The sequence below is a fragment of the Echiichthys vipera genome (genome assembly GCF_963691815.1).
Source record: "Echiichthys vipera genome assembly, chromosome: X".
Lineage (NCBI taxonomy): Eukaryota > Metazoa > Chordata > Actinopteri > Perciformes > Trachinidae > Echiichthys > Echiichthys vipera.
In genome coordinates, this window is record NC_139825.1 from 9,210,038 (window position 1) to 9,235,640 (window position 25,603).

The 25,603-nt window shown below is 43.0% G+C and overlaps 1 protein-coding gene across 3 annotated transcripts; it reads left to right on the forward strand.

The window, feature by feature from the left end:
- Positions 1 to 756: 756 nt before the first annotated feature.
- Positions 757 to 21,788, forward strand: p3h1 (prolyl 3-hydroxylase 1). Of its 3 annotated transcripts, none has more exons than XM_083938793.1 (15): positions 757 to 1,275; positions 3,026 to 3,178; positions 10,837 to 11,026; positions 11,107 to 11,238; positions 12,631 to 12,770; positions 14,822 to 14,911; positions 14,987 to 15,039; positions 15,128 to 15,297; positions 15,454 to 15,578; positions 15,823 to 15,918; positions 16,057 to 16,207; positions 16,636 to 16,753; positions 16,847 to 16,922; positions 17,429 to 17,569; positions 20,916 to 21,788. In XM_083938793.1, exons 1-15 carry the CDS (start codon positions 808 to 810, stop codon positions 21,429 to 21,431), a joined length of 2,619 nt encoding a protein of 872 aa, XP_083794919.1. In that variant the 5' UTR covers positions 757 to 807; the 3' UTR covers positions 21,432 to 21,788. The 3 variants fall into 3 exon arrangements, with proteins under 3 accessions (XP_083794919.1, XP_083794921.1, XP_083794920.1); XM_083938795.1 differs by having other exon boundaries at positions 17,429 to 17,520; positions 20,921 to 21,788; XM_083938794.1 differs by having other exon boundaries at positions 15,128 to 15,261.
- Positions 21,789 to 25,603: the final 3,815 nt, after the last annotated feature.

Consider the following 25,603-nt stretch of genomic DNA (forward strand, 5'->3'; position numbering starts at 1 on the left):
TTTATCATTAGTTGTTGTTTTTTATGATTTTTTTGTTGTTTTCCTATTAGTTGTTGTGTTTTATCATTAGTTGTTGTGTTTTCCTATTTGTTGTTGTGTTTTGTTTTATATTTAGTTGTGTTTTTGTATTTGTTTGTTGTGTTTTATGTTTAGTTTTTGTGTTTTATATTTAGTTGTTGTTTTATGATTCTTTGTTGTGCTTTCCGATTTGTTGTTGTGTTTTATGTTCAGTTGTTGTGTTTTATATTTAGTTGTTTTATGATTCTTTGTTGTGTTTTGTTTTGTGTTTTTATTTGTTGTTATGTTTAGTTGTTGTGTTTTATATTTAGTTGTTGTGTTTTATGATTCTTTGTTGTTGTGTTTTATGATTAGTTGTTGTGTTTTTTTATTTGTTGTGTCTTCCTATGTTTTATTGTGATTAAATATTTGCTGTCGTGGTTTTCTGTTTGCTATTTTGAATTGCACGTCAGGACCACCATATTTTGATGATCAAGATGAGGATGATGATGAAGATTTTTAGTTCAGCTGATAGTTATACTGATAACATTTTACAATAGCCAATTCAACATTCCACAGTAGGACCGTTCAATCTGGCATTATAATAATGACAGGCTATACTGTAGGCTAGGCTTCTTGTGTATCTGTAGGATTAGGGGGCTGTGGGTGGTGTTAGCAGAGGCTCAACTGTGCAAACTCCACCTCCAGACGTGTATCTGTCGTAGAAAGACGTCACACCTCTTTCTAGTCTCTACCGGCTCCTCTGGTCCAGGCTCCTGTCCCACCGCAGAGTCCTGGCATTTTAGCACCATGAATATCCGTTATGTGCAACTATTTTCCGGCCTTATTAACTTTATTGCACTGTGCACTTCGGGCACCGATGTGAGCACTCACTTCGTCTTGGAGCCCTATGATTTCCTCTTCGACACTGCGGTGGAAGCCTACTATAAGGGAGACTGGCTCACCGTTATCCTGAACATGGAGAAGGCGCTTAGGAACAAAGCTACAGTCCGTAACGTGAAGGCTCAGTGCCGGCTCATCTGCGCAAACCAGACCGCTTTCGACGATCGTCTGTCCGGCATGGAAGTTCCCATACCGGGGGCCGGGTCTCTGGAGGACCTGGGCTTCTTCCAGAAAATCCTGAAACGGGCAGACTGTGTAAACTCTTGCGAGACTGAGAAACTGGGCTCACCAACTCTGCATCAAGTCACTGAAGAAGTGGAGCTGGAGTTCAGAAAAAGGACCCCATATAATTACTTGCAAGTCGCATACTTTAAGGTATGTAAGTCAGCAAAGTACGTTCTATTGTCAGTGCTGCTCTATTATACGTGTCGTCCAGTTTAACCTGAAGTTTATACTAAGCATGCAGGCCCACAACAAAGTAAAAAACTTAGAACATTTGAGTTAAGATCTCATTGAAGCATGGTCTCCGAGCTGATGTGGATTTGGATACCGCAAATGTCCCAACCCCCCAAAACCAACACAGCCGTGCCACGTCTTAAGGTGGAGTCAGCTTCTGCGGAGTTTTTGTGATCCAGCGGTTTAAAGGCCCAAAGTGCTGCTTTCAAATGCTCCTGATAAACTCATACTCGCCAAAGACAAAAGCGGCAGATAATGGCACACTGGAGTACTTTAGGTGTACAGTGAGATGGGCAAATATAGACAGTTATATGAAATGATTTGATATTCAATATTGTTGTCTTTGTCAAGGGAACTTTTTCATATTTACTTCAATTCATTTGTATAATCAAAAATACTACCCTCAGACAGAACTTGAAAGCAGCAACATTGAAAAATATATATATACAGAATTTGAATCTGCCACTAAAATATGTGAGAGCAAAAATACTGTATTTCTACAACACATTTGTATATAATAATAATAATAATAATAATAATAATAATAATAATATAACATCATTGTCACCATACATACAGGATTCAGCAAAAAAACACAGGGAAAACACAACGCAGAGAGACAAAACTCCTGTTGATCAGATCATTTTGAGTAAAGCTCTAAACTAGTTTACTGCTCACTAATCTAAATATATTTGTGTCTAAGTGACGCATGGGAACAGCAGTTTTTGAAACTGGTCTTGTATTGGGTGAGAGCCCTGCAGCCACAAACTGGGCTATAATGTGAATGAATGGGCCAATTGTGCACTATCAACATACGTCCACTAAAAGCATTAGTTTTTACTCTGACAGGTTCGATTTGTTATCAGAAGTGTCTGACTGTATTATGGAAAGATGGAGATGCTTCTGTTCTCCTGCCATGCTTTGGTGTGTAGCTGGTGATGCAGATCAACACAGTAACTTTAGCTAATAGCATTAGCCTACCTCCACTCTGTCTGCAGCAAGTGTCTCCACTCTTGGAACAGCATTATTCTTGATGAAAATGTTCTTTGGTAGGATGTCTTCTCCTCTTTGTCCGGCAGTTGTGTCCCTGTCAGAATGGTCACCACAGTCATGTATATGGACAGGAGTGTTAGCATCTGTAGCGCAACTAGCCCATCAGTATCCAAAGGTAATTTGTAGCTCCACATTTTGTTGGCACAATTCAAACTTTCCCTGCTGGTTCTTTCACTCAAGTTCCACATCATCCAGAAGAATCTGCCAAACTCGTGTTTCATTAGTCCTGGCAGATAGGTCTGGCCCCTCTCCCATTCAGACAAATTTCCACAGTCTGCACATCCGTTAAGTGCGGTTTTTCCGGCTAAAGTAACTCAAACTGAAGATCAAACTGTCAAACTAGACAGGGCTGATCAAACTATGTTGCCTATTTCTTGCATTAAAAAAACAAATAAACAAACAAACATTTGAATGGTAATATATCAGTCAATCAATTTTGTGTTTATAGTTTCTTGCAATGACCCAAGTTGATAAAAAAAATCATTAATTGGATAGACTCTATCACACGGCAGGAGTTAACAGTCATGTCAAATACGGTCTGTAGTGTTTGAGGGGGTTTACTAATTAACACACCTTCAATCAGAGAGGATGAGCTGAACCGACTGTGTTTTTTCAGATCAACAAGCTGGCCAAGGCAGTGGCAGCTGCCAACACATTCTTCCAGGCCAACCCAGATCACATAGAGATGAAACAGAACCTGGAGTACTACAGGATGATGGCAGGGGTACAGCCAGAGGACTTCAAAGATTTGGAGGCAAGGCCACATATGGTGAGAACAAGGGCCTTCTCAGACCTGTTCAGGCCTGAGTGACTCAGTCACAAGTGGACAGCTTTAACTACAGGTGTGAATGCACCAAGCAGGGGCGGATCTAGGATTATGGGAGTTCCGAGGCTTAGCCCAGAGGGAGGAACGATGTATGCGCAAAGTTCTGTTTTTTATTTATTTTTTATTATTTTTATTGCTGATACAGAAAATAGGTGTTAAAACTGATCATAAGCATTATATTCAAATAAAAAATATCTTGCAGTGCATGTAATCCTGATTGACATCTCATAAACTTCAGAACTGAAAAACAAACCAACAAGAAGTTAATTTTATTCTCTTACATATACTCTTCTAAACTCCTCTTCATCTCGTGTCAAGTCATTATTACTTCACTGTCCACTCCGTTCCTTCCCAGCATTAGTTTGATATCTTCAGTACAAGACTCTGCTCTAAACTTAGTTTCATCTCCTGTGTTATGTTTTCTCAGTTTCTCTTTAAGAGATGACATACGTTTAGAGCACAGTCTTGTACTGAAGATATCAAACTAATGCTGGAAAGGAAAGGAGTGGATAGTGAAGCAAAAATGACTTCTGAACCCAAGAGATGACACTGAGTTTAGAAGAACGGAGTGAAGGACAGAGCACGAAAGACAGTAGAGGTGCCAACCAGCATCAAATGGAAAAGAATAAAATTAACTTCTTGTTTGTTTGTTTTTCAGCTCTGAAGTTTATCAGATGTCAATCAGGATTACATGCACTGCAGGATCGTTTTTATTTGAATATAAGGCTTATGATCAGTTTGACACCTTTTTTGTTTCATATTTTCTTTTTTCAGCAGATGCAACACACTATAAAAAGTAAAAAAAACAACTATAACTTTATTAGTCCGTAACTTGTCACACACCGAGTGTTAATCTAAAAATCCACAGACCTGTAACATCTGCGCCGGCATTGGCGTTGCTGGTGGGTCCTTGCGCCGCTGCAGAGAAAAAAATTGTCCATCATCTTTTATGTGCAGCTATGTCCATCTGACAGATCGAACAGGGGTCCGTTTCACAAAGCAGGTCTAGTGAAAACTCTGAGTCTGTTAACCCTGAAATGAGGGAAACTCTGAGTTTTCCGTTTCACAAAGGGAGGTAACTCAAACCAGAGAGAGAGGGGTAACTCTAGCCTGTTTCACAAAGAGAGGTAACTTAAACTCTCGGTCAGTTACCATGGTAACATGCTCTCTGAACCTAATCTGGTCAGGACCAGGTTTTTCTCAGCAAACCTCGAGTTTCTCTCTGTCTCCGCCCTCTTTCAGCCGCACACGGTGTTTGATTTCCTCATTCACTCAGTCAGCAGGCGAGTTTTGGCGTAGTATGGTTCTGTTGTCTGTCCGACATTAGAAGTTATATTAGGTGGCGACTATTTCCACTACCATGGCATGTCCTTTTGATAATGATCCCGTGGATGAAGGTGCAGCATTTCTGCGCAGAGAATTAAATATTCGTCGGGAGATGATTATCAGACCGCGCATAGACGTCCTTGCAATTCCAGCGGTACCGTAGTTGTTGTGCCGTATTCAGCACCCATGCCGTGAAATGCACCCCCTCGCATTATAGGTGATATTCTGGATCAGAAGGCTGTTGTTTCCACCTATAGGAGTACCGGTAGTTATGTATATATATATATATATATGTATATATATATTCTGGTAACCCACTACGGCCAGAACACTGGTTACTTACAGTCTTTAAACTATTTTAAAGAGTTTAAAGTCACAAACTTGGATAATAGCGAACACAAAACAACACCTTTTTGTATGTTCTGTGGAAATAAACTGCAGCCATAATTACAAAATGAATTCAATGGATCTTTTGAGCAAGTTGAATGTATTTGACTCAGCGTTTCCTAAATATAATCCCAGCTTTTCTTGCAATTGATAGGTTCAAGTGTGTGCTTTTAATGTGGTTACCTGTATATAAGCTACTCCTATAGGTGGAAACAACAGCCTTCTGATCCAGAATATCACCTATAATGCGAGGGGGTGCATTTCACGGCAGGGGTGCTGAATACGGCACAACACCGTTTCATGTCACAGTCCATCATTTACATACACAACCTCATCCGTCCTTACATTTCCAACATTAACAACCAAAGTCATTCTCTCACATCCCAGCAGATACTGTGTTGCGCTGCGTTTTTTGCAAATGGGAGTTTTTTATACAAATATAAAACAGCCACTTACAGTAATATTTACTTTATAATGTAAAACATGTTCAAAATGAGGCGTCACCATGAGATTGTGCCGATGTTTTACCTGTTTGAACAATGTTTTTATGTTTCATCTTAAGCTGCTGCCAAGTGCGCTTCTCCCTCGTGGGAATGCACCTAAATGAAATAAACTAATAGACTACCACTCTAGCAGTTCCCCCTGTGATATTATTGTGATTGCAACAGGACTACATTTAAACTTACGCATTGACCCGAGCAGCAATGTTCCCCCACGCCGTCTCCCTCTCTTTTGCTGCTGCAGTGGTGTTACACTTACGGTGAAAAACATGCTCAAACTCACTGTATGAGCGCATTAATATTTCCAATTCCAGGGGTAGCGTAGCACGCCTCTTCCCCGTTGCCAGGGTGACTCTACGAATCAGGGCTCCATTGATGCTGTCTTTTTATACTTGTGGTGCACGCGCTTAACTCCTGGTTAAACTACTCCGAGTTGATAAAACTAACGCAAATCAGCTGTTCTGGAACCAAAAACTCAGAGTTTCCTATCTCAGAGTAGATCAACTCAGAGTTCAGGGTTAGACTCAGAGTTTTTTTAACCTGCTTTGTGATCTTGATTTGAACCCAGGATCAGCACAGGAAACAGAATCAGAGAGGAGGACAGGCTATGAACGCAGGTTATTTTCCGCTGCTGCTGCCTGTCTGTGTGACTGCAGTACTGCAGGAAGGCTACACTTCAGACTCTGGTGCAGTCAGGGGAGGGAGACTGACATAAACCGTGTTGAGCTTTTTCCAACTACTGTAAACATTCAGGGCTTTGGCAAAAACATCCGGGGCTTGAGCCCAAGTAGCCATCCCTCTAAGGTGGATGCATGTGGCCACTTTTGGCAGTTTGTACATGAATGTGTCCTGAGCCACATTGGTGGACTGCCTACTACTATGACGCCTGAACTATAGTGCATTTCAGAATGTTTGTAAACAGCATCAAGACACATTCGGGTGGCAGAACGCAAGCAGCTTCCACTGACCTGAAGCTGACCAGCTGGCTACTTTAAACAGAGTTACACAGTAAAAAAAACGAAGATGTGCTGTGTTTGGGGTTGAGCCGCCTGATATACAGCAAAAGGTGTGGATGTGGTTAAAAGTTCTAGTGCTACAGAGAAGACCGCAAGACTGCCTGGTGGAGGAGGAGCCTCTTCCAACAGGGCAGACTGGAAACCAAACCTCCATCATCGTGTTTGTGGAGACATTTTCTCACTTTTGCTTTTGCCACCAGGAAGAACGAATATTATTGTGGTGACCTCATGGTGAATTGCCGTATAGGTAGCTCTGTGTCTTTTGGTTGTCTTTGTATTTAGCTTGTATCCCCGGCTCTCTGGAGCTCTATGAAGAAGAAGAATTCCTTTTATGAATCGTGGTTGCCTAGAAAGGCAGCTGTCATCGGCAGCATAGTCCCCAGGGCTGCCAGTAGACAATTAACTTTTTTGTTTTTAGGTCCATAAATTGGACCCAAATTTCTGAATGTGTACAATGTTATTACAGACATTGCTCTTCTCATAAGAAGAAAAAGTGACGCAGATGATACCAAACAACATAGTTTCAGGTAGTCACTACTAAGCCACTACTGAGGGCTGAACACAGTTTTAAAAGTGAGTTTTAAAAATGTCCTTCTCTCTACTGTCCTGCCCATCCTTATTTTACGTTCATAAAATAAAATCTGAATGTATTACACACAAACCACTATTTGTAAGAGAGAAATGTTCTGACCATTGCATATAAAGCAGGGGATTGATATCCGATCACAAGTGGTCACTCAAGGGGCAAATGGAGATGCATTCTGCAGCCAGGTGAGAACAGATGTACTGACAGTGATTGGATCACTCAGGAGAGACGTTAAAAACTTGCCCTCTGATGACTTTGACCTTTTTGATGTCTTAGTCTCGAGGGTGTTCTTTAGAGGGTGACTGACTGGATGTGAATGCAGGCAGCTTTATACAAGTGTGAGATAACCCAGACAAGTTTTTTGAATAACCTGCTGGGCACTTTGTCATGACGTTGCTATTACCTAGAAAAGGACACTTGTATATGTCATGGCACTAGTATAAATACACAATATTGCACCACAGTAACGATGACCGTTTCCGGGAACCATCACCATATCGTGGTGGAGAGGTTTGTGTGGTCCTGTGAACCTGAGGGCTGTGTTGTCTTGAGCCTAGTGCTCCTGGTAGGGTCTCCCATGGCAAAGTGGTCTCAGGCGAGGGGCCGGACTAAGAATGGTTCACAAAGACTCAATGGACAAACAACGAAGAGGAAGAGAGACCCTGCCCGGAGGAAGCCCGGGGCCCCCGTCTGGAGCCAGGCCCAGACGGAGGGCTCGCCGGCGAGCGCCTGGTGGCCGGGTTTGCCACGGAGCCCGGCCGGGCACAGCCCGAAAAAGTGACGTGGCACCTCCCTCCTCTCCATCCTGTGGGCCCACCACTCACAGGAGGAACCACTTGGGTCGGGTGAGCTGCTGCACGGGTGGCAATGAACGTGAGGGGCTCGACGGACCAGACCCGGGCAGCAGAAGCTGGCTCTTAGGACGTGGAATGTCACCTCTCTGTCGGGGAAGGAGCCGGAGCTTGTGCGGGAGGTGGAGCGCTACCAGTTAGATCTGGTGGGGCATACCTCCACACACAGTCTCGGTTCTGGAACAGTACTCCTGGATAGGGGTTGGACACTATTCTTCTCTGGAGTTGCCCAGGGTATGAGGCGCCGGGCGGGTGTGGGGATACTCACAAACCCCCGGCTGAGCACCGCGGTGCTGGAGTTCACCCCGGTGGACGAGAGGGTCGCCTCCTTACGCCTGCGGGTGGTAGGGTGGAAAACTCTGACTGTTGTTTGTGCATATGCACCAAACAGCAGTTCAGAGTATTCGGCCTTCTTGGAGACCCTGAATGGAGTCCTGCATGGGGCTCCGGTAGGGGTCTCCATAGTTTTGCTGGGAGACTTCAACGCCCACGTGGGCAATGATGGAGACACCTGGAGAGGCGTGATTGGGAGGAACGGCCCACCTGATCTAAATCCGAGTGGTCGTCAGTTATTAGACCTCTGTGCTAGTCACGGATTATCTATAACTAACACTATGTTCGAACATAAGGATGCTCATAAGTGTACGTGGTACCAGAGCACCCTAGGCCAAAGGTCGATGATCGATTTTGTGATCGTATCATCTGATCTGAGGCCGTATGTTTTGGACAATCGGGTGAAGAGAGGGGCAGAGCTGTCAACTGATCACCATCTGGTGATGAGTTGGATCAGAGGATGGGGGAAGATTCTGGACGGACCAGGTAAGCCCAAACGAGTAATGCGGGTGAACTGGGAACGTCTGGAGGAGGCCCCTGTCCGAGAGATCTTCAACTCACACCTCCGGCGGAGCTTTTCTGGCATCCCTGTGAAGGTTGGGGGCATTGAACCGGAGTGGGCAATGTTCAAAGCTTCCATTGCTGAAGCTGCAGCAGTGAGCTGTGGCCTCAAGGTCTTAAGTGCCTCAAGGGGTGGTAACCCTCGAGCACCGTGGTGGACACCGGTGGTCAGGGAAGTTGTCCGACTGAAGAAGGAGGCCTTCCGGGATATGCTATCCCAGAAGACTCCGGAGGCAGTTCCAAGGTACCGACAGGCCAGAAGGGCTGAAGCCTCTGCTGTGTCAGAGGCAAAGCAGCGGGTGTAGGAGGAGTTCGGAGAAGCGATGGAGAAGGACTTTCAGGCGTCACCAAGGTGCTTCTGGAAAACCATTCGACATCTCAGGAGGGGGAAACGGGGAACCGTCCAAGCTGTTTACAGTAAAGACGGGACGCTGGTGACCTCAGCCGATGAGGTAATCGGGCAGTGGAAGTAGTACTTTGAGGAACTCCTTAATCCGACTATCACGCCCTCTTTTGTAGAGGCAGAGCTGGAGGCTGATGGGAAAACATTGTCAATATCCCTGGCGGAAGTCACTGAGGTAGTCAAACAACTCCACAGTGGCAAAGCCCCAGGGGTTGATGAGATTCGTCCAGAAATGCTGAAAGCTTTGGGTTGGGAGGAGCTGTCTTGGTTGACACGCCTCTTCAACATTGCGTGGAAGGCTGGGACAGTGCCAAGGGAGTGGCAGACCGGGGTGGTGGTTCCTCTTTTTAAAAAGGGGGACCAGAGGGTGTGTGCCAATTACAGGGGTATCACACTACTTGGTCTCCCTGGTAAAGTCTACTCCAAGGTGCTGGAAAGGAGGGTTCGTCCTATAGTCGAACCTCAGATTGAAGAGGAACAATGTGGATTCCGTCCTGGACGTGGAACAACGGACCAGCTTTTCACTCTTGCAAGGATCCTGGAGGGGGCCTGGGAGTATGCTCATCCAGTCTACATGTGTTTTGTGGATCTGGAGAAGGCATATGACCGGGTTCCTCGGGAGATAATGTGGGAGGTGCTGCGGGAGTATGGGGTCAGGGGGTCACTTCTGTGGGCCATCCAATCTCTGTACACCCAAAGCGAGAGCTGTGTCCGGATCCTCGGGAGTAAGTCGGATTCGTTTCCGGTGGGGGTTGGCCTCCGCCAGGGGTGCGCTTTGTCACCAATCCTGTTCGTGATTTTCATGGACAGGATATCAAGGCGTAGTCGTGGTGGGGAGGGGTTGCAGTTCGGTGGGCTGAGGATCTCGTCTCTGCTTTTCGCAGATGATGTGGTCCTGATGACATCGTCGGTCAGTGACTTTCAGCACTCACTGGATCGGTTCGCAGCCGAGTGTGAAACGGCTGGGATGAGGATCAGCATCTCTTAATCTGAGGCCATGGCTCTTAGCAGGAAACCGGTGGATTGCTTACTCCAGGTAGGGAATGAGTCCTTACCCCAAGTGAAGGAGTTCAAGTACCTCAGGATCATGTTCACGAGTGAGGGGACGATGGAGCGTGAGTTTGGCCGGAGAATCGGAGCAGCGGGGGCGGTGTTGCAGTCGCTCTACCACACCGTTGTGACGAAAAGAGAGCTGAGCCGGAAGGCAAAGCTCTCGATCTACCGGTCAATCTTCGTTCCTACCCTCACCTATGGTCATGAAAGCTGGGTCATGACCGAAAGAACGAGGTTGCGGGTACAAGCGGCCGAAATGGGTTTTCTCAGGAGGGAGTAGAGCCGCTGCTCCTTAGCGTTGAAAGGAGCCAGTTGAGGTCGTTCGGGCATCTAGTAAGGATGCCCCCTGGGTGCCTCCCTAGGGAGGTGTTCCAGGCACGTCCAGCTGGGAGGAGGCCTCGGGGAAGACCCAGGACTAGGTGGAGAGATTATATCTCCACACTGGCCTGGGAACGCCTCGGGATCCCCCAGTTAGAGCTGGTTAATGTGGCCGATCCCGGATAAGCGGATGAAGATGAGATGAGATGAGAGATGTAACGATGACCATAAGCCACTTTATCGGACGCCCACTTTTTCTCTCCTAAGGCCGAATTCCTGCTGGGGAAGAGTTACTACAGCGACGACTCATTCGGCCTGGCGGCTGATCACTTCAAACTGGCTGTTGATGAGTACTTCACTGCTGATAAGGAGTGCAGAGCGCTGTGTGAGGGAGCCTACAACTATGACGGCTACAACTATATGGAGTACAGTGCTGACCTGTTTCAGACCATGACAGGTGAGATGCTACATCTGTAAGTTTGTGCATATGATAGAATTTGCTGTACATTTTCCTAAACGTGTTTGTGTGTGTGTCAGACCACTACATGCAGGTACTGAACTGTAAGCAGCACTGTGCAGTAGAGTTGGCCTCAACTGCTGGCAAAGACAAGCCCTTTGAGGACTTCCTCCCCGCGCATTTCAACTACCTGCAGTTCTCCTACTACAACAGTGAGTCCAACAGCCCTTTCTCCTATGTATTTAGACTATCCACTTTCCTTGACTGTAATGGAAGTGCAATTAACGTCTAAATCTACAGAGATTTACAGTCTCATTATGCATATGGCCACATATAATTGTTGAATATTAGAGGACAGAGGTTGGGTTTTTATGAAGTACAAGGTGTGATGACTCAGGTGACTACTGAATTAATGATAAACCGAGGTTAAATTACCAATGGTTAGTGTTACCATTTTAATTTGTAATCATCATTAAAATCCTGTGTGAATACCACACTTTGAAAAACTCACAGTAAATACTGTCAAGCATCAACCAAAGTTGGCAGGTTGAAGCAGGTGCAGCAACATGGGTTTGTTTTTCTTCAATGAAAACATAGTAGAAGACTGACAGCACTCCAGAGATGTTTGAAGTCTGAAGCGTATAGTTTAGTTTTTATAAGACGGCTGAGGGAAACTGAATCGAAACATATTTTAGTGTATTGTTTAACTGTAAAATGAGAGAGTTTGTGATTGAGTCGAGCCAAAACCAAGCCCCGGCCACTGGCTGGCTGGACAAACCTTCTCATTTTACAGTTAAGCAGTACACTAAAATATGTTTCTGAAAATGAAAGCAATAGACAATACAGTAGCTTTAAGAGCAGAATCTTGATTCATATTTAATCAGCTATGCATGGTTTCACAGTTTGACCCCAGTTACATATCACAGTACATACTCAATTTTACATCATACTTAGTGTGACTAGTATGTTAGAACCAAGCCCCCCCCCACAGCGACTTCCTGGTTGATCTAATACTGAAGTGCAAAACTGCAGTTCTCTGAGTGTCCAGTAGGAGCAGTTTGCACAATAGAGCAGTTTCTCATTGACCCCCATATTAAACAGGCCATTTTCACAGCATAATTAAACTTTTTTAATGTCTGTATGTTTAGGTCATATCTCCATGACAACACTGAGGGCATTGATTTTTTTTTGTACCAGGCTAGTTTTTATTTTATTGGAGGTTAAAGTTTATTTTTATGAATAATTAGGGGCACAGCCTCTTGAGTGGCAGCTAGCCCCTGGCCCTAACTTCTCTTCGGGGGTATACGTGAGCCAGATGGTCGTATCTTCCTCCCCCCAACGTCAAATCAATGCCCTTTTTTGGTAAGAGGAAATGAGGAGAAGTCAAAGTCTGACAAGATTGTGACTCCCAGAGGCGAGGATGATCAAGTTGGTAGAACAGGCCCGACGGAGAGGCTACGTCCATTTTTTATACAGTCTATGCTTAGATTGCATTTTTACTAGAGCCTTAAATTCCATAATCACTTGATCCTGCCTACACTTCCCATAATGCAACTGTAGCAGAATATTTGTATGACCCTTCTCCTTGTGTTCCCTTTCTGCAGGTGAGAAGTATGAGCAGGCTATAGAGTGTGCTAAGACCTTCCTGTTGTTCCACCCTGATGATGAGGTGATGAAGCAGAACCTGGCTTATTATTCTGTCATGCTGGGTGAAGACAAGGCACAAACTATATCAGCCAGACAGGTACAGCTGCTTGAACTCACACTGTATTTATTAGAGACTTATGTCCAAAGCACTTTGTGAGTGCAGTTATTTTTAGCAGTGTTATATCTTAATCCATAATGAGCCTCCATTAGCACTCAAATGTACTCAAGAGCACTAAAGAGGCATAAAAAAAGCACTGATGGTAATCTAAAGCACATAAATGTCTGCTGCCTTTGAAAGAACATTTTTACTGCCCCTGGCTATAAATGTCCATACTCTACAGTATTTATAGTGGGTTAATAGGGTGATTGATCAATACTAATAATGATGAATGGTTCTGTGATTTCCAGCTTTTACGTCTCCACTCACTCTACAGTCTGTGCTCAGTTTTGGAATAAAAACAGTCCAAGCCTGTAGGAGAGGGTGACAACCTTTAAACCAAGTGCATGCTGTTTCCTGCATGATTATACATTTATACTTATTAGTTATTGTACTTTCCAAAATAATGAAAGTTCACAAAATAATTTGAAATGTCTTTATGACTAATTCCCTAAACCTACTCAAAACACATTTAGTTTGAATAAAAAACTTCACTTTTAGGTACATTTCCATTAGGCCCGAATACCCTGAATGAGGTGGGTCTATCTAGCCAAAATGCCCCTAATTTGCATGTGAGTCGCTCGGGCTGCCGTTTTAGCAGCCGTTTTTTTTACCCTGGGGGAGAGCAGGGCCGTTTTTCTCCCCTGAGATATACCCGGTTGTTGATTGGATGTAGCTCTCAGCGGGATGTGACGTGTGATCGTACAGACGCCACCACAACACGACGAAGTAGAGTAGACACTTTTATACAGTGGTGTATTAGAACACAGCGCAGAAAATGATCAGTGCACGAACATCTTTGCACAGACTTGTTAAAATGGGTGCTGCAGCGGCTGGGTTGGATTCTGACCTGTGGCCCTTTGCTGCATGCTCCCTCTCTCTCCCATTCACTCTCAAACACACACACACACACACACACACACACACACACACACACACACACACACACACACACACACACACACACACACACACACACACACTTTAACAGGGCCTCAAATATTAAAGATGGAGTGTTTTCTTTCATGTTACCTGTACATAAGTTGACGTAATTCATACTGAATCAAAAGTGCAACTATTCTGCATTTCGGAGTGGCACGTCACCATAAATCCCTCTGGGGCCTTCTTTTTGAATGGAAACATGGCTAGTGAATGGCCCTTTGAGAGGGAGTGCCCTGAAACTTTCCCAGCAGCCATTACTAATGGAAACATGCCTTTTGATACTATTTATGGTTGGCAGTTGTTCAGAGTATTTGCATTCTATATTGTATTTTTCATAGTCACCTACACAGTAGACACGTTGACATGTCACAGCAGAAAAAGCATGAGCAGCAGTGGGTGTGAATTGTCAAATGAATGATGGCTGAGCTACTTTGTTTTCAGGGCCCTGCTATATAGTTCACAATGTCATGGCTGAGTTTCTTCAATAGGTCGGCCACCTGTGCTTTTCCTACTTTGACAACTATGACCTGGTTAGGGTTTAAAGTCAGGGGCAAACCAAGCCAACCATTGGTCAAAGCCGGGCCAACATTAAGTTTCTGTCGCCCTAATGTCCCATGTGACCTGCGCAGTTGTCACTAGCCTGCCCTCTTCACCTGTTTTTTGTCCCATTCAGCAATTTGAATGGGCAGAAAAACAGCGACCAAAAGCCCGTCATTGCCGGAAATCTAAAGTTTTTTTTTAATGCGTCAACTGGTTAACTAGCGCCTTGAATCCGCCCTGTGAGTCTTCCAGTATTGGTTTTTGAATGACAACTACAGCCTCCTGCCGCTGATTCTGATTCTGATTAGATGCTATGTAAAGTTTAGGCACAATTACAGGCCCCACATCAAAAAGACGGAGAGGGAAGGGACAACAGGAGAGAGCTGCTATATGTTTTATGAGTGCTGTGTTGAGCCTGACACCTGTAGAGGCCGCTCAGAACCAGAGATTATTTAATGCCCCACTGTTTTCTACACATGGACCTGCAATTGTTTTTTTTTTACTTCCAGGTGGTGAAACAGTACATTCAGCAGTCCATACTTGAAAAAGAGCTGCTCTACTTTGGATATGAAGCCTTCGGAATCACCTTTATAGATCCAGTGAGTGAAGAAATAATTTGTTATCTTTCACATTTGATGTGTCGGTATTTGACTTCAATGTCATTTTGTACTCAGGATACATGGACTCCTGAAGATGTCATGCCTAAGAAACTGAGAGACAAGCAGAAGTAAGATTGAAGACACCACCACAAACACATTTGTGTAGAATAAATGTATTGTTAAAGTGATGTCTTTCTACCTATCTGTGTGTCTCAGAGCTGACAGAGAGACTGCAGCAAGGATCACAGAGGAAATAGGAAACCTAATGAAGGAGATTGAGACTCTGGTTGAGGAGAAAAAGAAGGATTCTTCAGAAATTGCCATGATAGTAGCGCCGCAGGAAGGTGAAGGTGACTTCACTCAGATAACTAGTGAACCAGATGTTGGTGAGATGGGGGTGCATTTATTGACATAAACATAAACAAAATGTAAACGAACTGCAGTAAACACTAAACTTAACTACAGTACCTGAGAAAATCAAAGTTCTGGTCTTTGAAAGTCAAACCTTTCCTCTCATTGATGCGGTGACCTTTCTCCTCTAGGTGGTACTCTTTATGATGACATCAAGGTGACCATGACGTCCAGCCAGCTGAACGGCTCTCAGCGGGTGCTCCTGGATGGGGTGATCAGTGATGATGAGTGCAGGGAGCTGTACCGCCTCTCCAATGTAAGTTACCTAAAGAACGACGTTGCTCACAACTTATTTAATTAACTTTAGTGCCATGAAAACAAAAGTTGTGTGGGACTTGTTTTGGTAGTGCAACCTAGTGCCTAGTGGATAATATACAACCAATACAAAAAAGAGTCTGCAGTTTGGACTCTACGTTGTAGCGTGTTTGAGTCTTATGTCTATGTCTTAATTTTGTGTGTCAGCCCATCATGTCAGTGTTGATGTTATGCATATTTCCCAGGCAGCTGCTCTGAAGGGTGACGGCTACAGGGGGCGCCCATCCCCCCACTCCCCCAGTGAGATGTTCCAGGGAGTCACTGTCCTGAAGGCTCTGAAGGTCTGCTGTCATAATACATAATTTTAAAGGATACATTTTAAACATAGCAATGTAAATGAATTGGAACTTTACATGCAATTTGTCATATTTAAAGATTTTGACCTGTGTTGGTTTCATTTTTGTTTCCACATCCTGCAGCTCGGACAGGAAGGGGCGGTTCCACTGAAGAGTGCTCGTCTGTTCTTCGACCTCAGCGAGAAGGTAAGGAAGGTGTTGGAGTCGTACTTCCGTCTGGACGCTCCGCTCTACTTCTCCTACTCCCACCTGGTCTGTCGCTCCGCCATCGATGGTAAGTCCAGCAGGGACAGTTTGCTGGCGTTGTGTCTTTGAAAGAGAATCAACTGCTGCCTTTTTAAAATTCATTCAGAAGATGATTTTAATGTTATGTTAGATAGATCTGTTGAGTCCTAAGTCCATTTTTTTTTTTTAATTACTTTTTTTAAAGGTAAACCAACTCCAGATAAAGTTATCTGTCAGTCTATAGCTGCTAAGTACTCCACTATGTTCACCCGCTAGCTGATAACATTGTTGTTTGGTGCTATTTAGGTGTATACAGTTGTGTATCAAAGCATGTTTGCTGAAAACAGCTGTCTGCTGCTGGTAGCCAGGTTAATGAGAGCAGAGTCCATGTTTGCTAAAAAGAATGTGGATCAGTGCTCCTGGCAGGTGAGAGTGGTATGACTATTCCAACTTCTCTCTTCACTGCTGTTTATTCAGAGAAGCAGGAGGGCCGTGAGGACCTTAGTCACCCTGTCCATGTGGACAACTGTCTACTGGTGTCTGAGCTTAACGAGTGTATAAAGGAACCTCCTGCATACACACACAGAGACTACAGGTAGCAAACACACAAGTACAATACAGAGTTTATCCTTCAGCCAGACAACCCTGATGAGCACTAACATAACATCCCAATGTGTCTTCCCTGCAGTGCCATCCTTTATCTGAACAATGACTTTGAGGGAGGGGAGTTCATTTTCACTGAGTTGGATGCTAAAACAGTCACGGTAAACATTCAGCCTTTCTTTCCATAATTCTTTTTCACCGTATAAATATGAACAATAATAAATTGTAAAATTGTAAAACTGCTTTTAAAATCTAAAAAACAGGGACAGCCAACAGCATAACGTGCACCCCAAAATAAATACATTTTAATATTTGCTGCATTAGTGATATGAAAATTAATGTTGAGCCCTGTTTATTCATCTCATCTTCAACCGCTTGTCCCTTTCGGGGTCGCTGGAGCCGATCCCAGCTGACATCGGGCGTGAGGTGGGCCAGTCTATCGCAGGGCACATAGAGGACAAATAGAGACAGACATTAATCAATTAACCTAACATGTGGGGATTGTGGGAGGAAACCGGAGAAAACCCACGTAGACACGGGGAGAACATGCAAACTCCACACAGAAGGGATTCTAACTGGGAACCCTCTTGTTGTGAGGCGACTGTGCTGACCACCACACCACCGTGTGATATTTTATTTTATGTTCTTTATCTTTGCACTACTTCAGGCCGAGTTGCGTCCACAGTGCGGTCGCGTGATCGGGTTCGGAGCGGGGAAGGACAACCCCCATGGTGTCAGAGCCGTCACCAAGGGTCAGAGGTGTGCAGTGGCACTGTGGTTCACCATGGATCCAGCTCATGAGGAAAAGGTACGGACCATCCTCTGTGGACTAACATCAGCAGAACTAGGCAATTATAGGGTTTTTTCTGTTAATAGTAAGTAAATTCAATTAAATTCACTGATTTTATGCTGTACACTTGAATTCAAGTGGCAATATAAATGTGCCAATGCTTTTGACAGCTTTAAAACTCTCCCTGCTAATATCTCAGAGTAATTCAACGGTTTTGAGGTTGTATTATTCTTTTCATCATTCCTTATTAAAAGGGTCAAAGCTTGAATGATGTAATATGGTGTACCATTTAAACTTTAACCTCTTCCACTCTTAATCGGGACTGGCATCCTTGGCCGGCTTTTTGTCTTTCAGAGGCTGTAGTTGACTCAGTATTAATGCTATAATGAAGATGTTGGTATCATCTGAAACAAGATTGTGTCAAAGTGATTCGGTAAAGGGCCACTGTGGCTGCAGGTTTTTATTCCCACCGAGCAAGAACACACCTGACTCGACTTACGTAATTCAGAGGTGGCTCTTTACTGGATCACTTTGACACCCCTGCTAGCTTTTCAGAACAAAAGCTAAATAACTCTCCAAAGTTACTACATTTTAACAAGGATGAAATTAGCATGGCAATTTTAAAAGGGGTCCATTGAGCTCTGATAGCTTCGTGAGACCATTGTGATCTCGCAAACTCCATTGTATTTTACTAAGTCTGGTAACGTGCGATGGAGAAAATTTGGAGCCCTTGCCAAGTGAACGTCCAATCAGCGTTGGTTGTGAGGAGGGTTTAAGTGTGATGCAACGATAAGAGACTGTTCAGTGTAAACAACATGGCTGCTTCTTTGAATGAGATGAGCGCAGCTATCGAGCAAGTTTCATCAGAATTAGAGAGAATTGCTTCTCTGAAAGAAGAACAAAAGATGGCACTGGAGGATTTTCTTGGAGGAAAAGATGCAAATATCCTTTACTGACATGTTTACTTTCTGAGCTTTACCTGTATGCTCTGTTAGTACGTCATACGCTTCGTTGATCTGATTGGTTGATTTGGCCCGTCTACAGTGCCTTTAGAATGTCATGATACCCTTTTGAAATAGTCACTTTTTTTGTTTTACAGCCTGACATGATAATGCATTAAATAAATATATATTATCGTAGCGTGATTTACACATTTTGCCTTACAACATTCAAGTGAAATAGTTTTCCTCAAATTTTCTGAAAATTAATAAAAAATGAAAACTAGATAAAAAGTGATGAGTCCCTTTAGAATAACTATTATAAACATTCTCAGGTTTAACCAGTCACCTTCCAGATTACACACCAAGTTAATTGGTCTCCACCTGACATCAATTGTGGTGTTTTTGATTTTACTTCAGAATAAAATCAGCTGTTCTTTGAGGATTCCTCTCCTAGTAGAGCATGGTAACACTGAGAAACACCCCATCCCTACAGTGAAGCATGGTGGTGGCAGCATTATGTTGTGGGCTTGTTTCTCTTCAGCAGGGACTGGGCAGTTGGTCAGGATTGAAGGGAAAATGGATGCTGCCAAGTACACCCAAATTCTTGAGGAAAACCTGCAGCCCTTTGTTAGACGATTGAAAATGGGCAGGTGGTATGACAACGACCCAAAACACACCTCCATAAAAACAACACAGTGGCTAAAGGACAGGAAGGTGAATGTCCTAGAGTGGCCTAGTCAGAGCCCTGACCTGAATCCTACAGAACATCTGTGGATGGACTTGAAGAGTGCAGTCCATCATCGCTCACCACAGAATATGGGGTAGGTAGAATGGGGAAATATTTCCCAATCTAGGTGCACAAAGTTGGTAGATACATATCCAAACAGACTGATGGCTGTAATTAATGCAAAAGGCTCCTCCACAAAGTATTACAGCTGGGGACTCATCACTTTTCCAACCCTGCTATTCTAGTTTTTCATTTTTTTATTAATTTTCAGAAATTATAAAAAAAAACAATTTCACTAGAATGTTGTAAGGCATAATGTGTAAATCACGCTCGAAAATCACATATTTTTATGTATTATCATTTCAGGCTGTAAAACAAAAAAGGGACTATTTCAAAAGGGTATCATGACTTTCTGTAGGCACTGTATCGCCAACATAGGTGGTGATAGACAGATGGTTTATTCAATCAGCAAACAGAGTTTTCACCCCTAACAAAAATATCTCCAGACGACAGTTCCCAGATGGATATGCTGAGCAAATGCGAATCAACCCATCTGGCGGAGTCAGGTTAGAGCTCTGACCCAAAGATATCTGAATGTAAGTGCATTCTCTAAGCACCCACAAGTCACCCCTTTATAGACATGTCCATTTTATAATTATCCAGACAGTTTGGGGCAAAAACATGCAGTTCGTCTCATAGATTACACACACGTTATTTTGGCCTTTTCTAAAATGGAGTATTGTCATATTTATGCATACTGGAGTCCATAAACAGTGTTGAAATCATAAATTGGGTCTGGCTCGCGGGTTCAATGAGCCCAATTGAATTCATGTGTGGTGATGTTAGTCCCCAATAGCCATTTCATGGTAGTGAGAGCTTTTTTTTGTGTAGAATGAGCTGTTGTACACATGAAAATTTACAACCACAAACTAGAGACCTAGAGTATTAAGAGAATGGATGGTTTTCCTATGGATATTCACAATGAGGGGATTTCTGAACAGTGTCCAGAACAGAAGTGCTCTCCATCCAATGTCAGAAAAATTCAGATCTTACTGAAATCTCCAAATTATCCCTAATCACATCATGTATTTTTCTCTGGTGTTCCTCAAGGTCTGGGTGTCTTAATATGGGATTTGAAGGGATTTTTGACCATTCTTCAAAATAAATTCTTGTGTGGTAACAAATGGTTAAATTTAACACAAAAACTTTATAACAAACTGTAAACATTGCTTCAACAACTAATGAGACATAATAGAAGGGAATGGGAATCATGAACTGATATCATAAGGTCCCAAGCTCTTATACTCTAATCCGTCAACATTGAATAGGCGTCTAACCAAAAACAATGTTTATTACAGACCTATGACTACAAGAACTTGACAGAGACTGCTGATGTTTGCCACTTCTATGTGGCATCTACTGTTGACCTGCTGTTTACCATAAATATCCACTGTCCCCCATAAAAACTGAAAAGGTTCTAAGAAAAAGAGAGCAGGATCGGAAGAGGTTAATATCTTTATGTTTAAGAACATTTTCACAGTAGCTAGTGTCTAGTTTTCTACAAACATCCTCATCATGAAACAAATCCAGTATGTATAGATGTGTTTTTGTCTGCCTCTGGTCTTTACATTTTTATTCTTAACTGGCTGATGTTGAATTCTCTTTTCCCTTAAATGTTTATTTCTCTGTCCTACAGGAGAGAATCCAAGCTCAGGATATGCTGAAGATGTTTTCTACCCCTGTGAATGCGGAGTTCATCAAAAAGGAGGCGAGTGAAACCTCAGAGCCCCAACCAACACAAACACCAACACCAGAACCTCCTGCATGGGTTGATCAGGAAAAAACGGACGATAAGCAAGACAATAAAGCAGTAGAGCAGGAGCCGGATGCACCAGCAGGCACGCAGGCTGAAAAAACAGTTGACTTGCCAAAGGACAAAGTAGAGGCGAAACAAGTAAGCAAGACAAAAACAAGCACTAAAGCCAAAGCTGCTCCTAAAACACTGGCCAGAGCTGGAGACCAAGCCAAGACCAAGACGGCAGACAAAGTCAAACCTACTGCTGGAAAACAGAAAACACAAGCCAAGCAGGCATCCAAAAAGGACGCAAAACCAGCTGCACAAAAGACAGTAAAGGTTGATGTGAAGAAGGACTCAAAAAAAGCCAAAGCTCAGTCAGCCTCAGACTCTCAGAACGGCAAAGAGGAGCTGTGATCACACAGCAGCTGTGACTGTGTCTCTGTGGTGTCTATATTTTACTTTTTTTTTGTACAAGGTGTTCTCTGTGGGTGGTTGAATGAAAACAAAGTGAAAGGTGGAGTTAGTAAGACGCTGCAGATATCACAAATCATAAGTGCTCAAATCAATTAGACAATCAAACTAACAATTTGCTAAAGTATCCAAAACACTGTAACCATCTTTGTTTGACATCCAAAGCATCAGTAGATGGTACCAGTTTTCATCTCGGTCTGAATATTCTTTTTTCATTTTATTTTGTGATATCATGTTGTGGAAGCACAGGTGGGTTAACGAGCGAGGGTTTCGACTTTTCTGTCAAATAAACTGTGTGAATCATTGGAATAAAATAGTGTTTCTAAATCGTGGTGAGGTTTCATTCAAAGCAATTACGCAGTACTCCAAGCCAGCACTGGGTGTCAGGGTGGAAGCGTTGTTCAGTAATCTGTCACACTCTCACTGCTCATTTAACAAACCATAATGGATTCACTGTGAAGAGAAATCCTCAGGTAGTGAACTTCAAGATTGTGGGAAGTCCTGCTGTGATTTGATTTCAACCTGAATAATTCAAAGCGCAAGTGCTCATTGTTGTACTGACTTCCTTGAAGCTCAGCACTTTTTTTTTTAACACTGTCACATTATAAATCTCTGCTTGGGAAAATGAACATGTCTGAGTTTGACGTTTAGGTCTACACTGATGTATTTGTTTTCTCTGTGGACACTGCTGTTGGAAATTAACTAAATTTAGATTTCTGCTCTTTGCAAAAGATATAGCACCTGTTCACTCAGTCTCAACCACTGAGTTTTCCCCACAGAGCCTTAACTTATAGAAAATCCATCAATATAAAATATAAATAGTAACACAGTAGATTTACTCAGGTACTGCACTAATATTCATTTTGTAGGGAATTGTACTTGTACTTAGAAAGATATTTCCCCCCAAAATCAAAAATGGATAATTCCCTCTAACCTAGTTGTATACCGTATATTAGTCTGGGTTGTTTTGTTGTGAGTGGACCAGTGCTGCAGATATAAGCTCTAGAGATGTCTGCCACATCTCCAAAATAACTGAACTAGATGGCACTTGGCTTGTAATACTCAAAGTGTCCAAAAAAAAAAAAATCATGAAAACTCAGCAGCATTGTCTCTTTTCAAAAATCCTGACCTGGTTACTCAAGATAATCCACAGACCTGTTGTGAGCAGTTTTATGTAGGAACTATTTTCTCTCTACAGAACCACACCACTAACCGCATCTCTATTTTATGTCATTAGGTGTCGCTGTCATACTGGACACAGAAAGCGGTCTCCTGGGTGAAAGTCCAGTGTGTGTTTGGCCCAACCATTCACCCCGACCTCTTCCCTAAAAGGAGTGTCGGGCTCAACATACATAGACATGAGTGATTCATATTAGTGTGAATGGTTTTACACAGGAGTCAGCTGACAGTCTGGTGTGTCTTACAGACTCTAGAGGGTCCTGAATACATTTCTCTTGTTTGCAGAAATGTACAATGCCATCAAGTTTTTCCTGGTGACTGGGCTGCAATTTTTTCACCTAACTTTTAAGGGAATTAGCTTATTTTCCAAACTGTCAAACTACTCCTTAGGTGAAAAATAAGTTATATTAGTCTCAATCCGTTGCTCCATACTTGTGACCCCTTATAAAATGTATTGTCTATTTATGACCCCTCGTCACAGGCTCTTAGTGTGGACATGAATCGTGAGCAGTTCAATGTGAATTTTTCCATTTCAGATCGTTCCATTGACGGACTGACAATCTTCTTGTGGCTCTTGCTCTCCCCTCTCTCCGTCTTTAACCAATAGGAACACTCTCTCTGTCTGAAATGACCTGTGGATGGCCAAAGTCTCCATCACGGGCTAGAATTTCTAAAGACTGAAAACAGAGCCAAGAGGAGGGGCACAAGTCTAGTTTTCTCTCAGAACACTTGAACTACAATATGATGAAAGACAGAGAGAGAATGATTATTAGGGATTTTCTTTTGACCAACAAAAATAAGGTGCCTACCCCAGCTTTAAGCTTGCAATAAATTGGATTCAGAGGAAACTGTTTGTGAACACAACACTGAAATATTGTTACCATTAAGTTTACAATTTGGAGTTGTGTTTTAGCTCTGTGTTTACAACTGCTGAGACAAATATCTGGCTCGTTAACTGCTATGTTCCTATGTTACGTTTTTCATTACAATGTTAAACATAACCTCACTGATCAGTCTTTTTAGTTTTGTTAGAGTAAATGTGTCAGTGGCGTTTTGTTCGTTGCTGTTACGGTAAACAGGAAGAGAGCTAGTTCTTCCTGATAATTTCTATCTCTAATTCATATTCTAATCGTTTTTGAAACCTGCTTGTGTAAACACATAGGCGTAGAATTTGATTAACCACCATTTATTAACTTTTTTACTCCTTAATGGCGTTGTGGGGAAATAAATGAAAGTCCGAGATTAACACGATGCACCACCAGCCACGTACCTGCCTCCCTGGTGTAGTAAAACATATTTCAGAGTATCTCCTTTTCATACAGTCTATGAGTTTCTCTCTTAAAAAAATAATCCTGTTTTCATCATCTGCAGTCACTATGGCAACCGCAGAGGCACTCAGCTGAAGGTCTCCAGTTAACAGGCTCACTCGTTAAACCGACACACCTGCAAGTCAGTTGTGAGTGTGGACCATAGACTGTATAAAGGTGTGGATACGCAGAATTTTGCAGTTTTCACTGCTAAAGTGTTGCATCTGTTGCTGCTGGTAATGCAACCACATACAAGTCTACTTTACTGGGCTATTTTCATCACCATAATGGTTTTTTTAAATTATTATTTGAAGGCACAGAGGTCCGGGGCTATTCCCAAGAGATCTGGGGCTATCCTCGAACTGCCCAGGTCTGCTGAATAATAAACAGTAAGTTTTTAGAGCTTATTCACTGAAAACTACTGCAGTTGAAAATGGCACTATGGAATGGTTAAAGCAAAGAAAAACAGGTAAAGTGCGGGTCCAATAGCTTAACAATGAGCTGAACTTACTATAAAGCTCCATACAGTCGGGAGGAGCTGCAGATTCAGCTGATAATTCTCTGTAGGTTCATCACTGTGAGCAAACCCTTTCACATCATATTTTTATTATAAAAAATACAGATTATAGCTGCTTTCATATCCAGATGGAAATATATAAAAGCATAAATAATCATCTCCATCTCAGCTTTTCGCGCCTGCATTAACATTAGAATCCATGGTCCCGTTATAAATGTCTGGAGTTGGTGTGTAGGCTGAGATATATGAAGTAATGTGTGTGTAGGTTTAGCATGTGGATGAAGTCATGCCAGAACTCAGAGGCCATCTGGACCCACACACACACACATACACACACACACACACACACACACACACACACACACACACACACACACACACACACACACACACACACACACACACACACACACACACACAACACAGGGAGCAATTATGGTAGCCTAAATAATAAGAACAACACAATCGTAGCAGAGTGCTCCAGAGAGGATTTTAGAAGGGTTTTGACGTCCCACTGCTGCCTTACATATGTATCCCATGTACACAATGTGTCAGCTTGTGTGTATGTGTGTGTGTGTGTGTGTGTGTGTGTGTGTGTGTGTGTGTGTGTACCGGTCAAATGTTTAGTGAAACAATTATTTCAAATCTGTTCAAACACTACAGTCAGGACTGACGCAGAAACCTCACTCTGCAATGCAAACCTACACCTACTCATCCACCGACATAAACCCCCCCACACACATGCACTATTCATGTACTGTATATACAGCCCCAAATACTGTATAGCACATGCTTCCAGTGTTGATTTTAATTCAGTAAATGGATCATTTGAGTTTGATTGAGCTTGTAGTGTGATTTATGTGAAGGGCAGATAGACTTACACTGTCGTGCATAAACCAACTCCCAACCTCCTACAGCACAGAATACATGAACAGGACCCCTTTGCTCTGCTGCAGAGTGTGTGTGTGTGTGTGTGTGTGTGTGTGTGGTGTCTGCCTTCTTTGTGTCTTCTTTCTCTTATTTGACTGAAAGAGGGAGGGATACACACAGGCCACTTTGTTTTTCTGTGTATTTGTTGCCTATGGATTTGGCCATTGTTTCTCCAAAAGAGA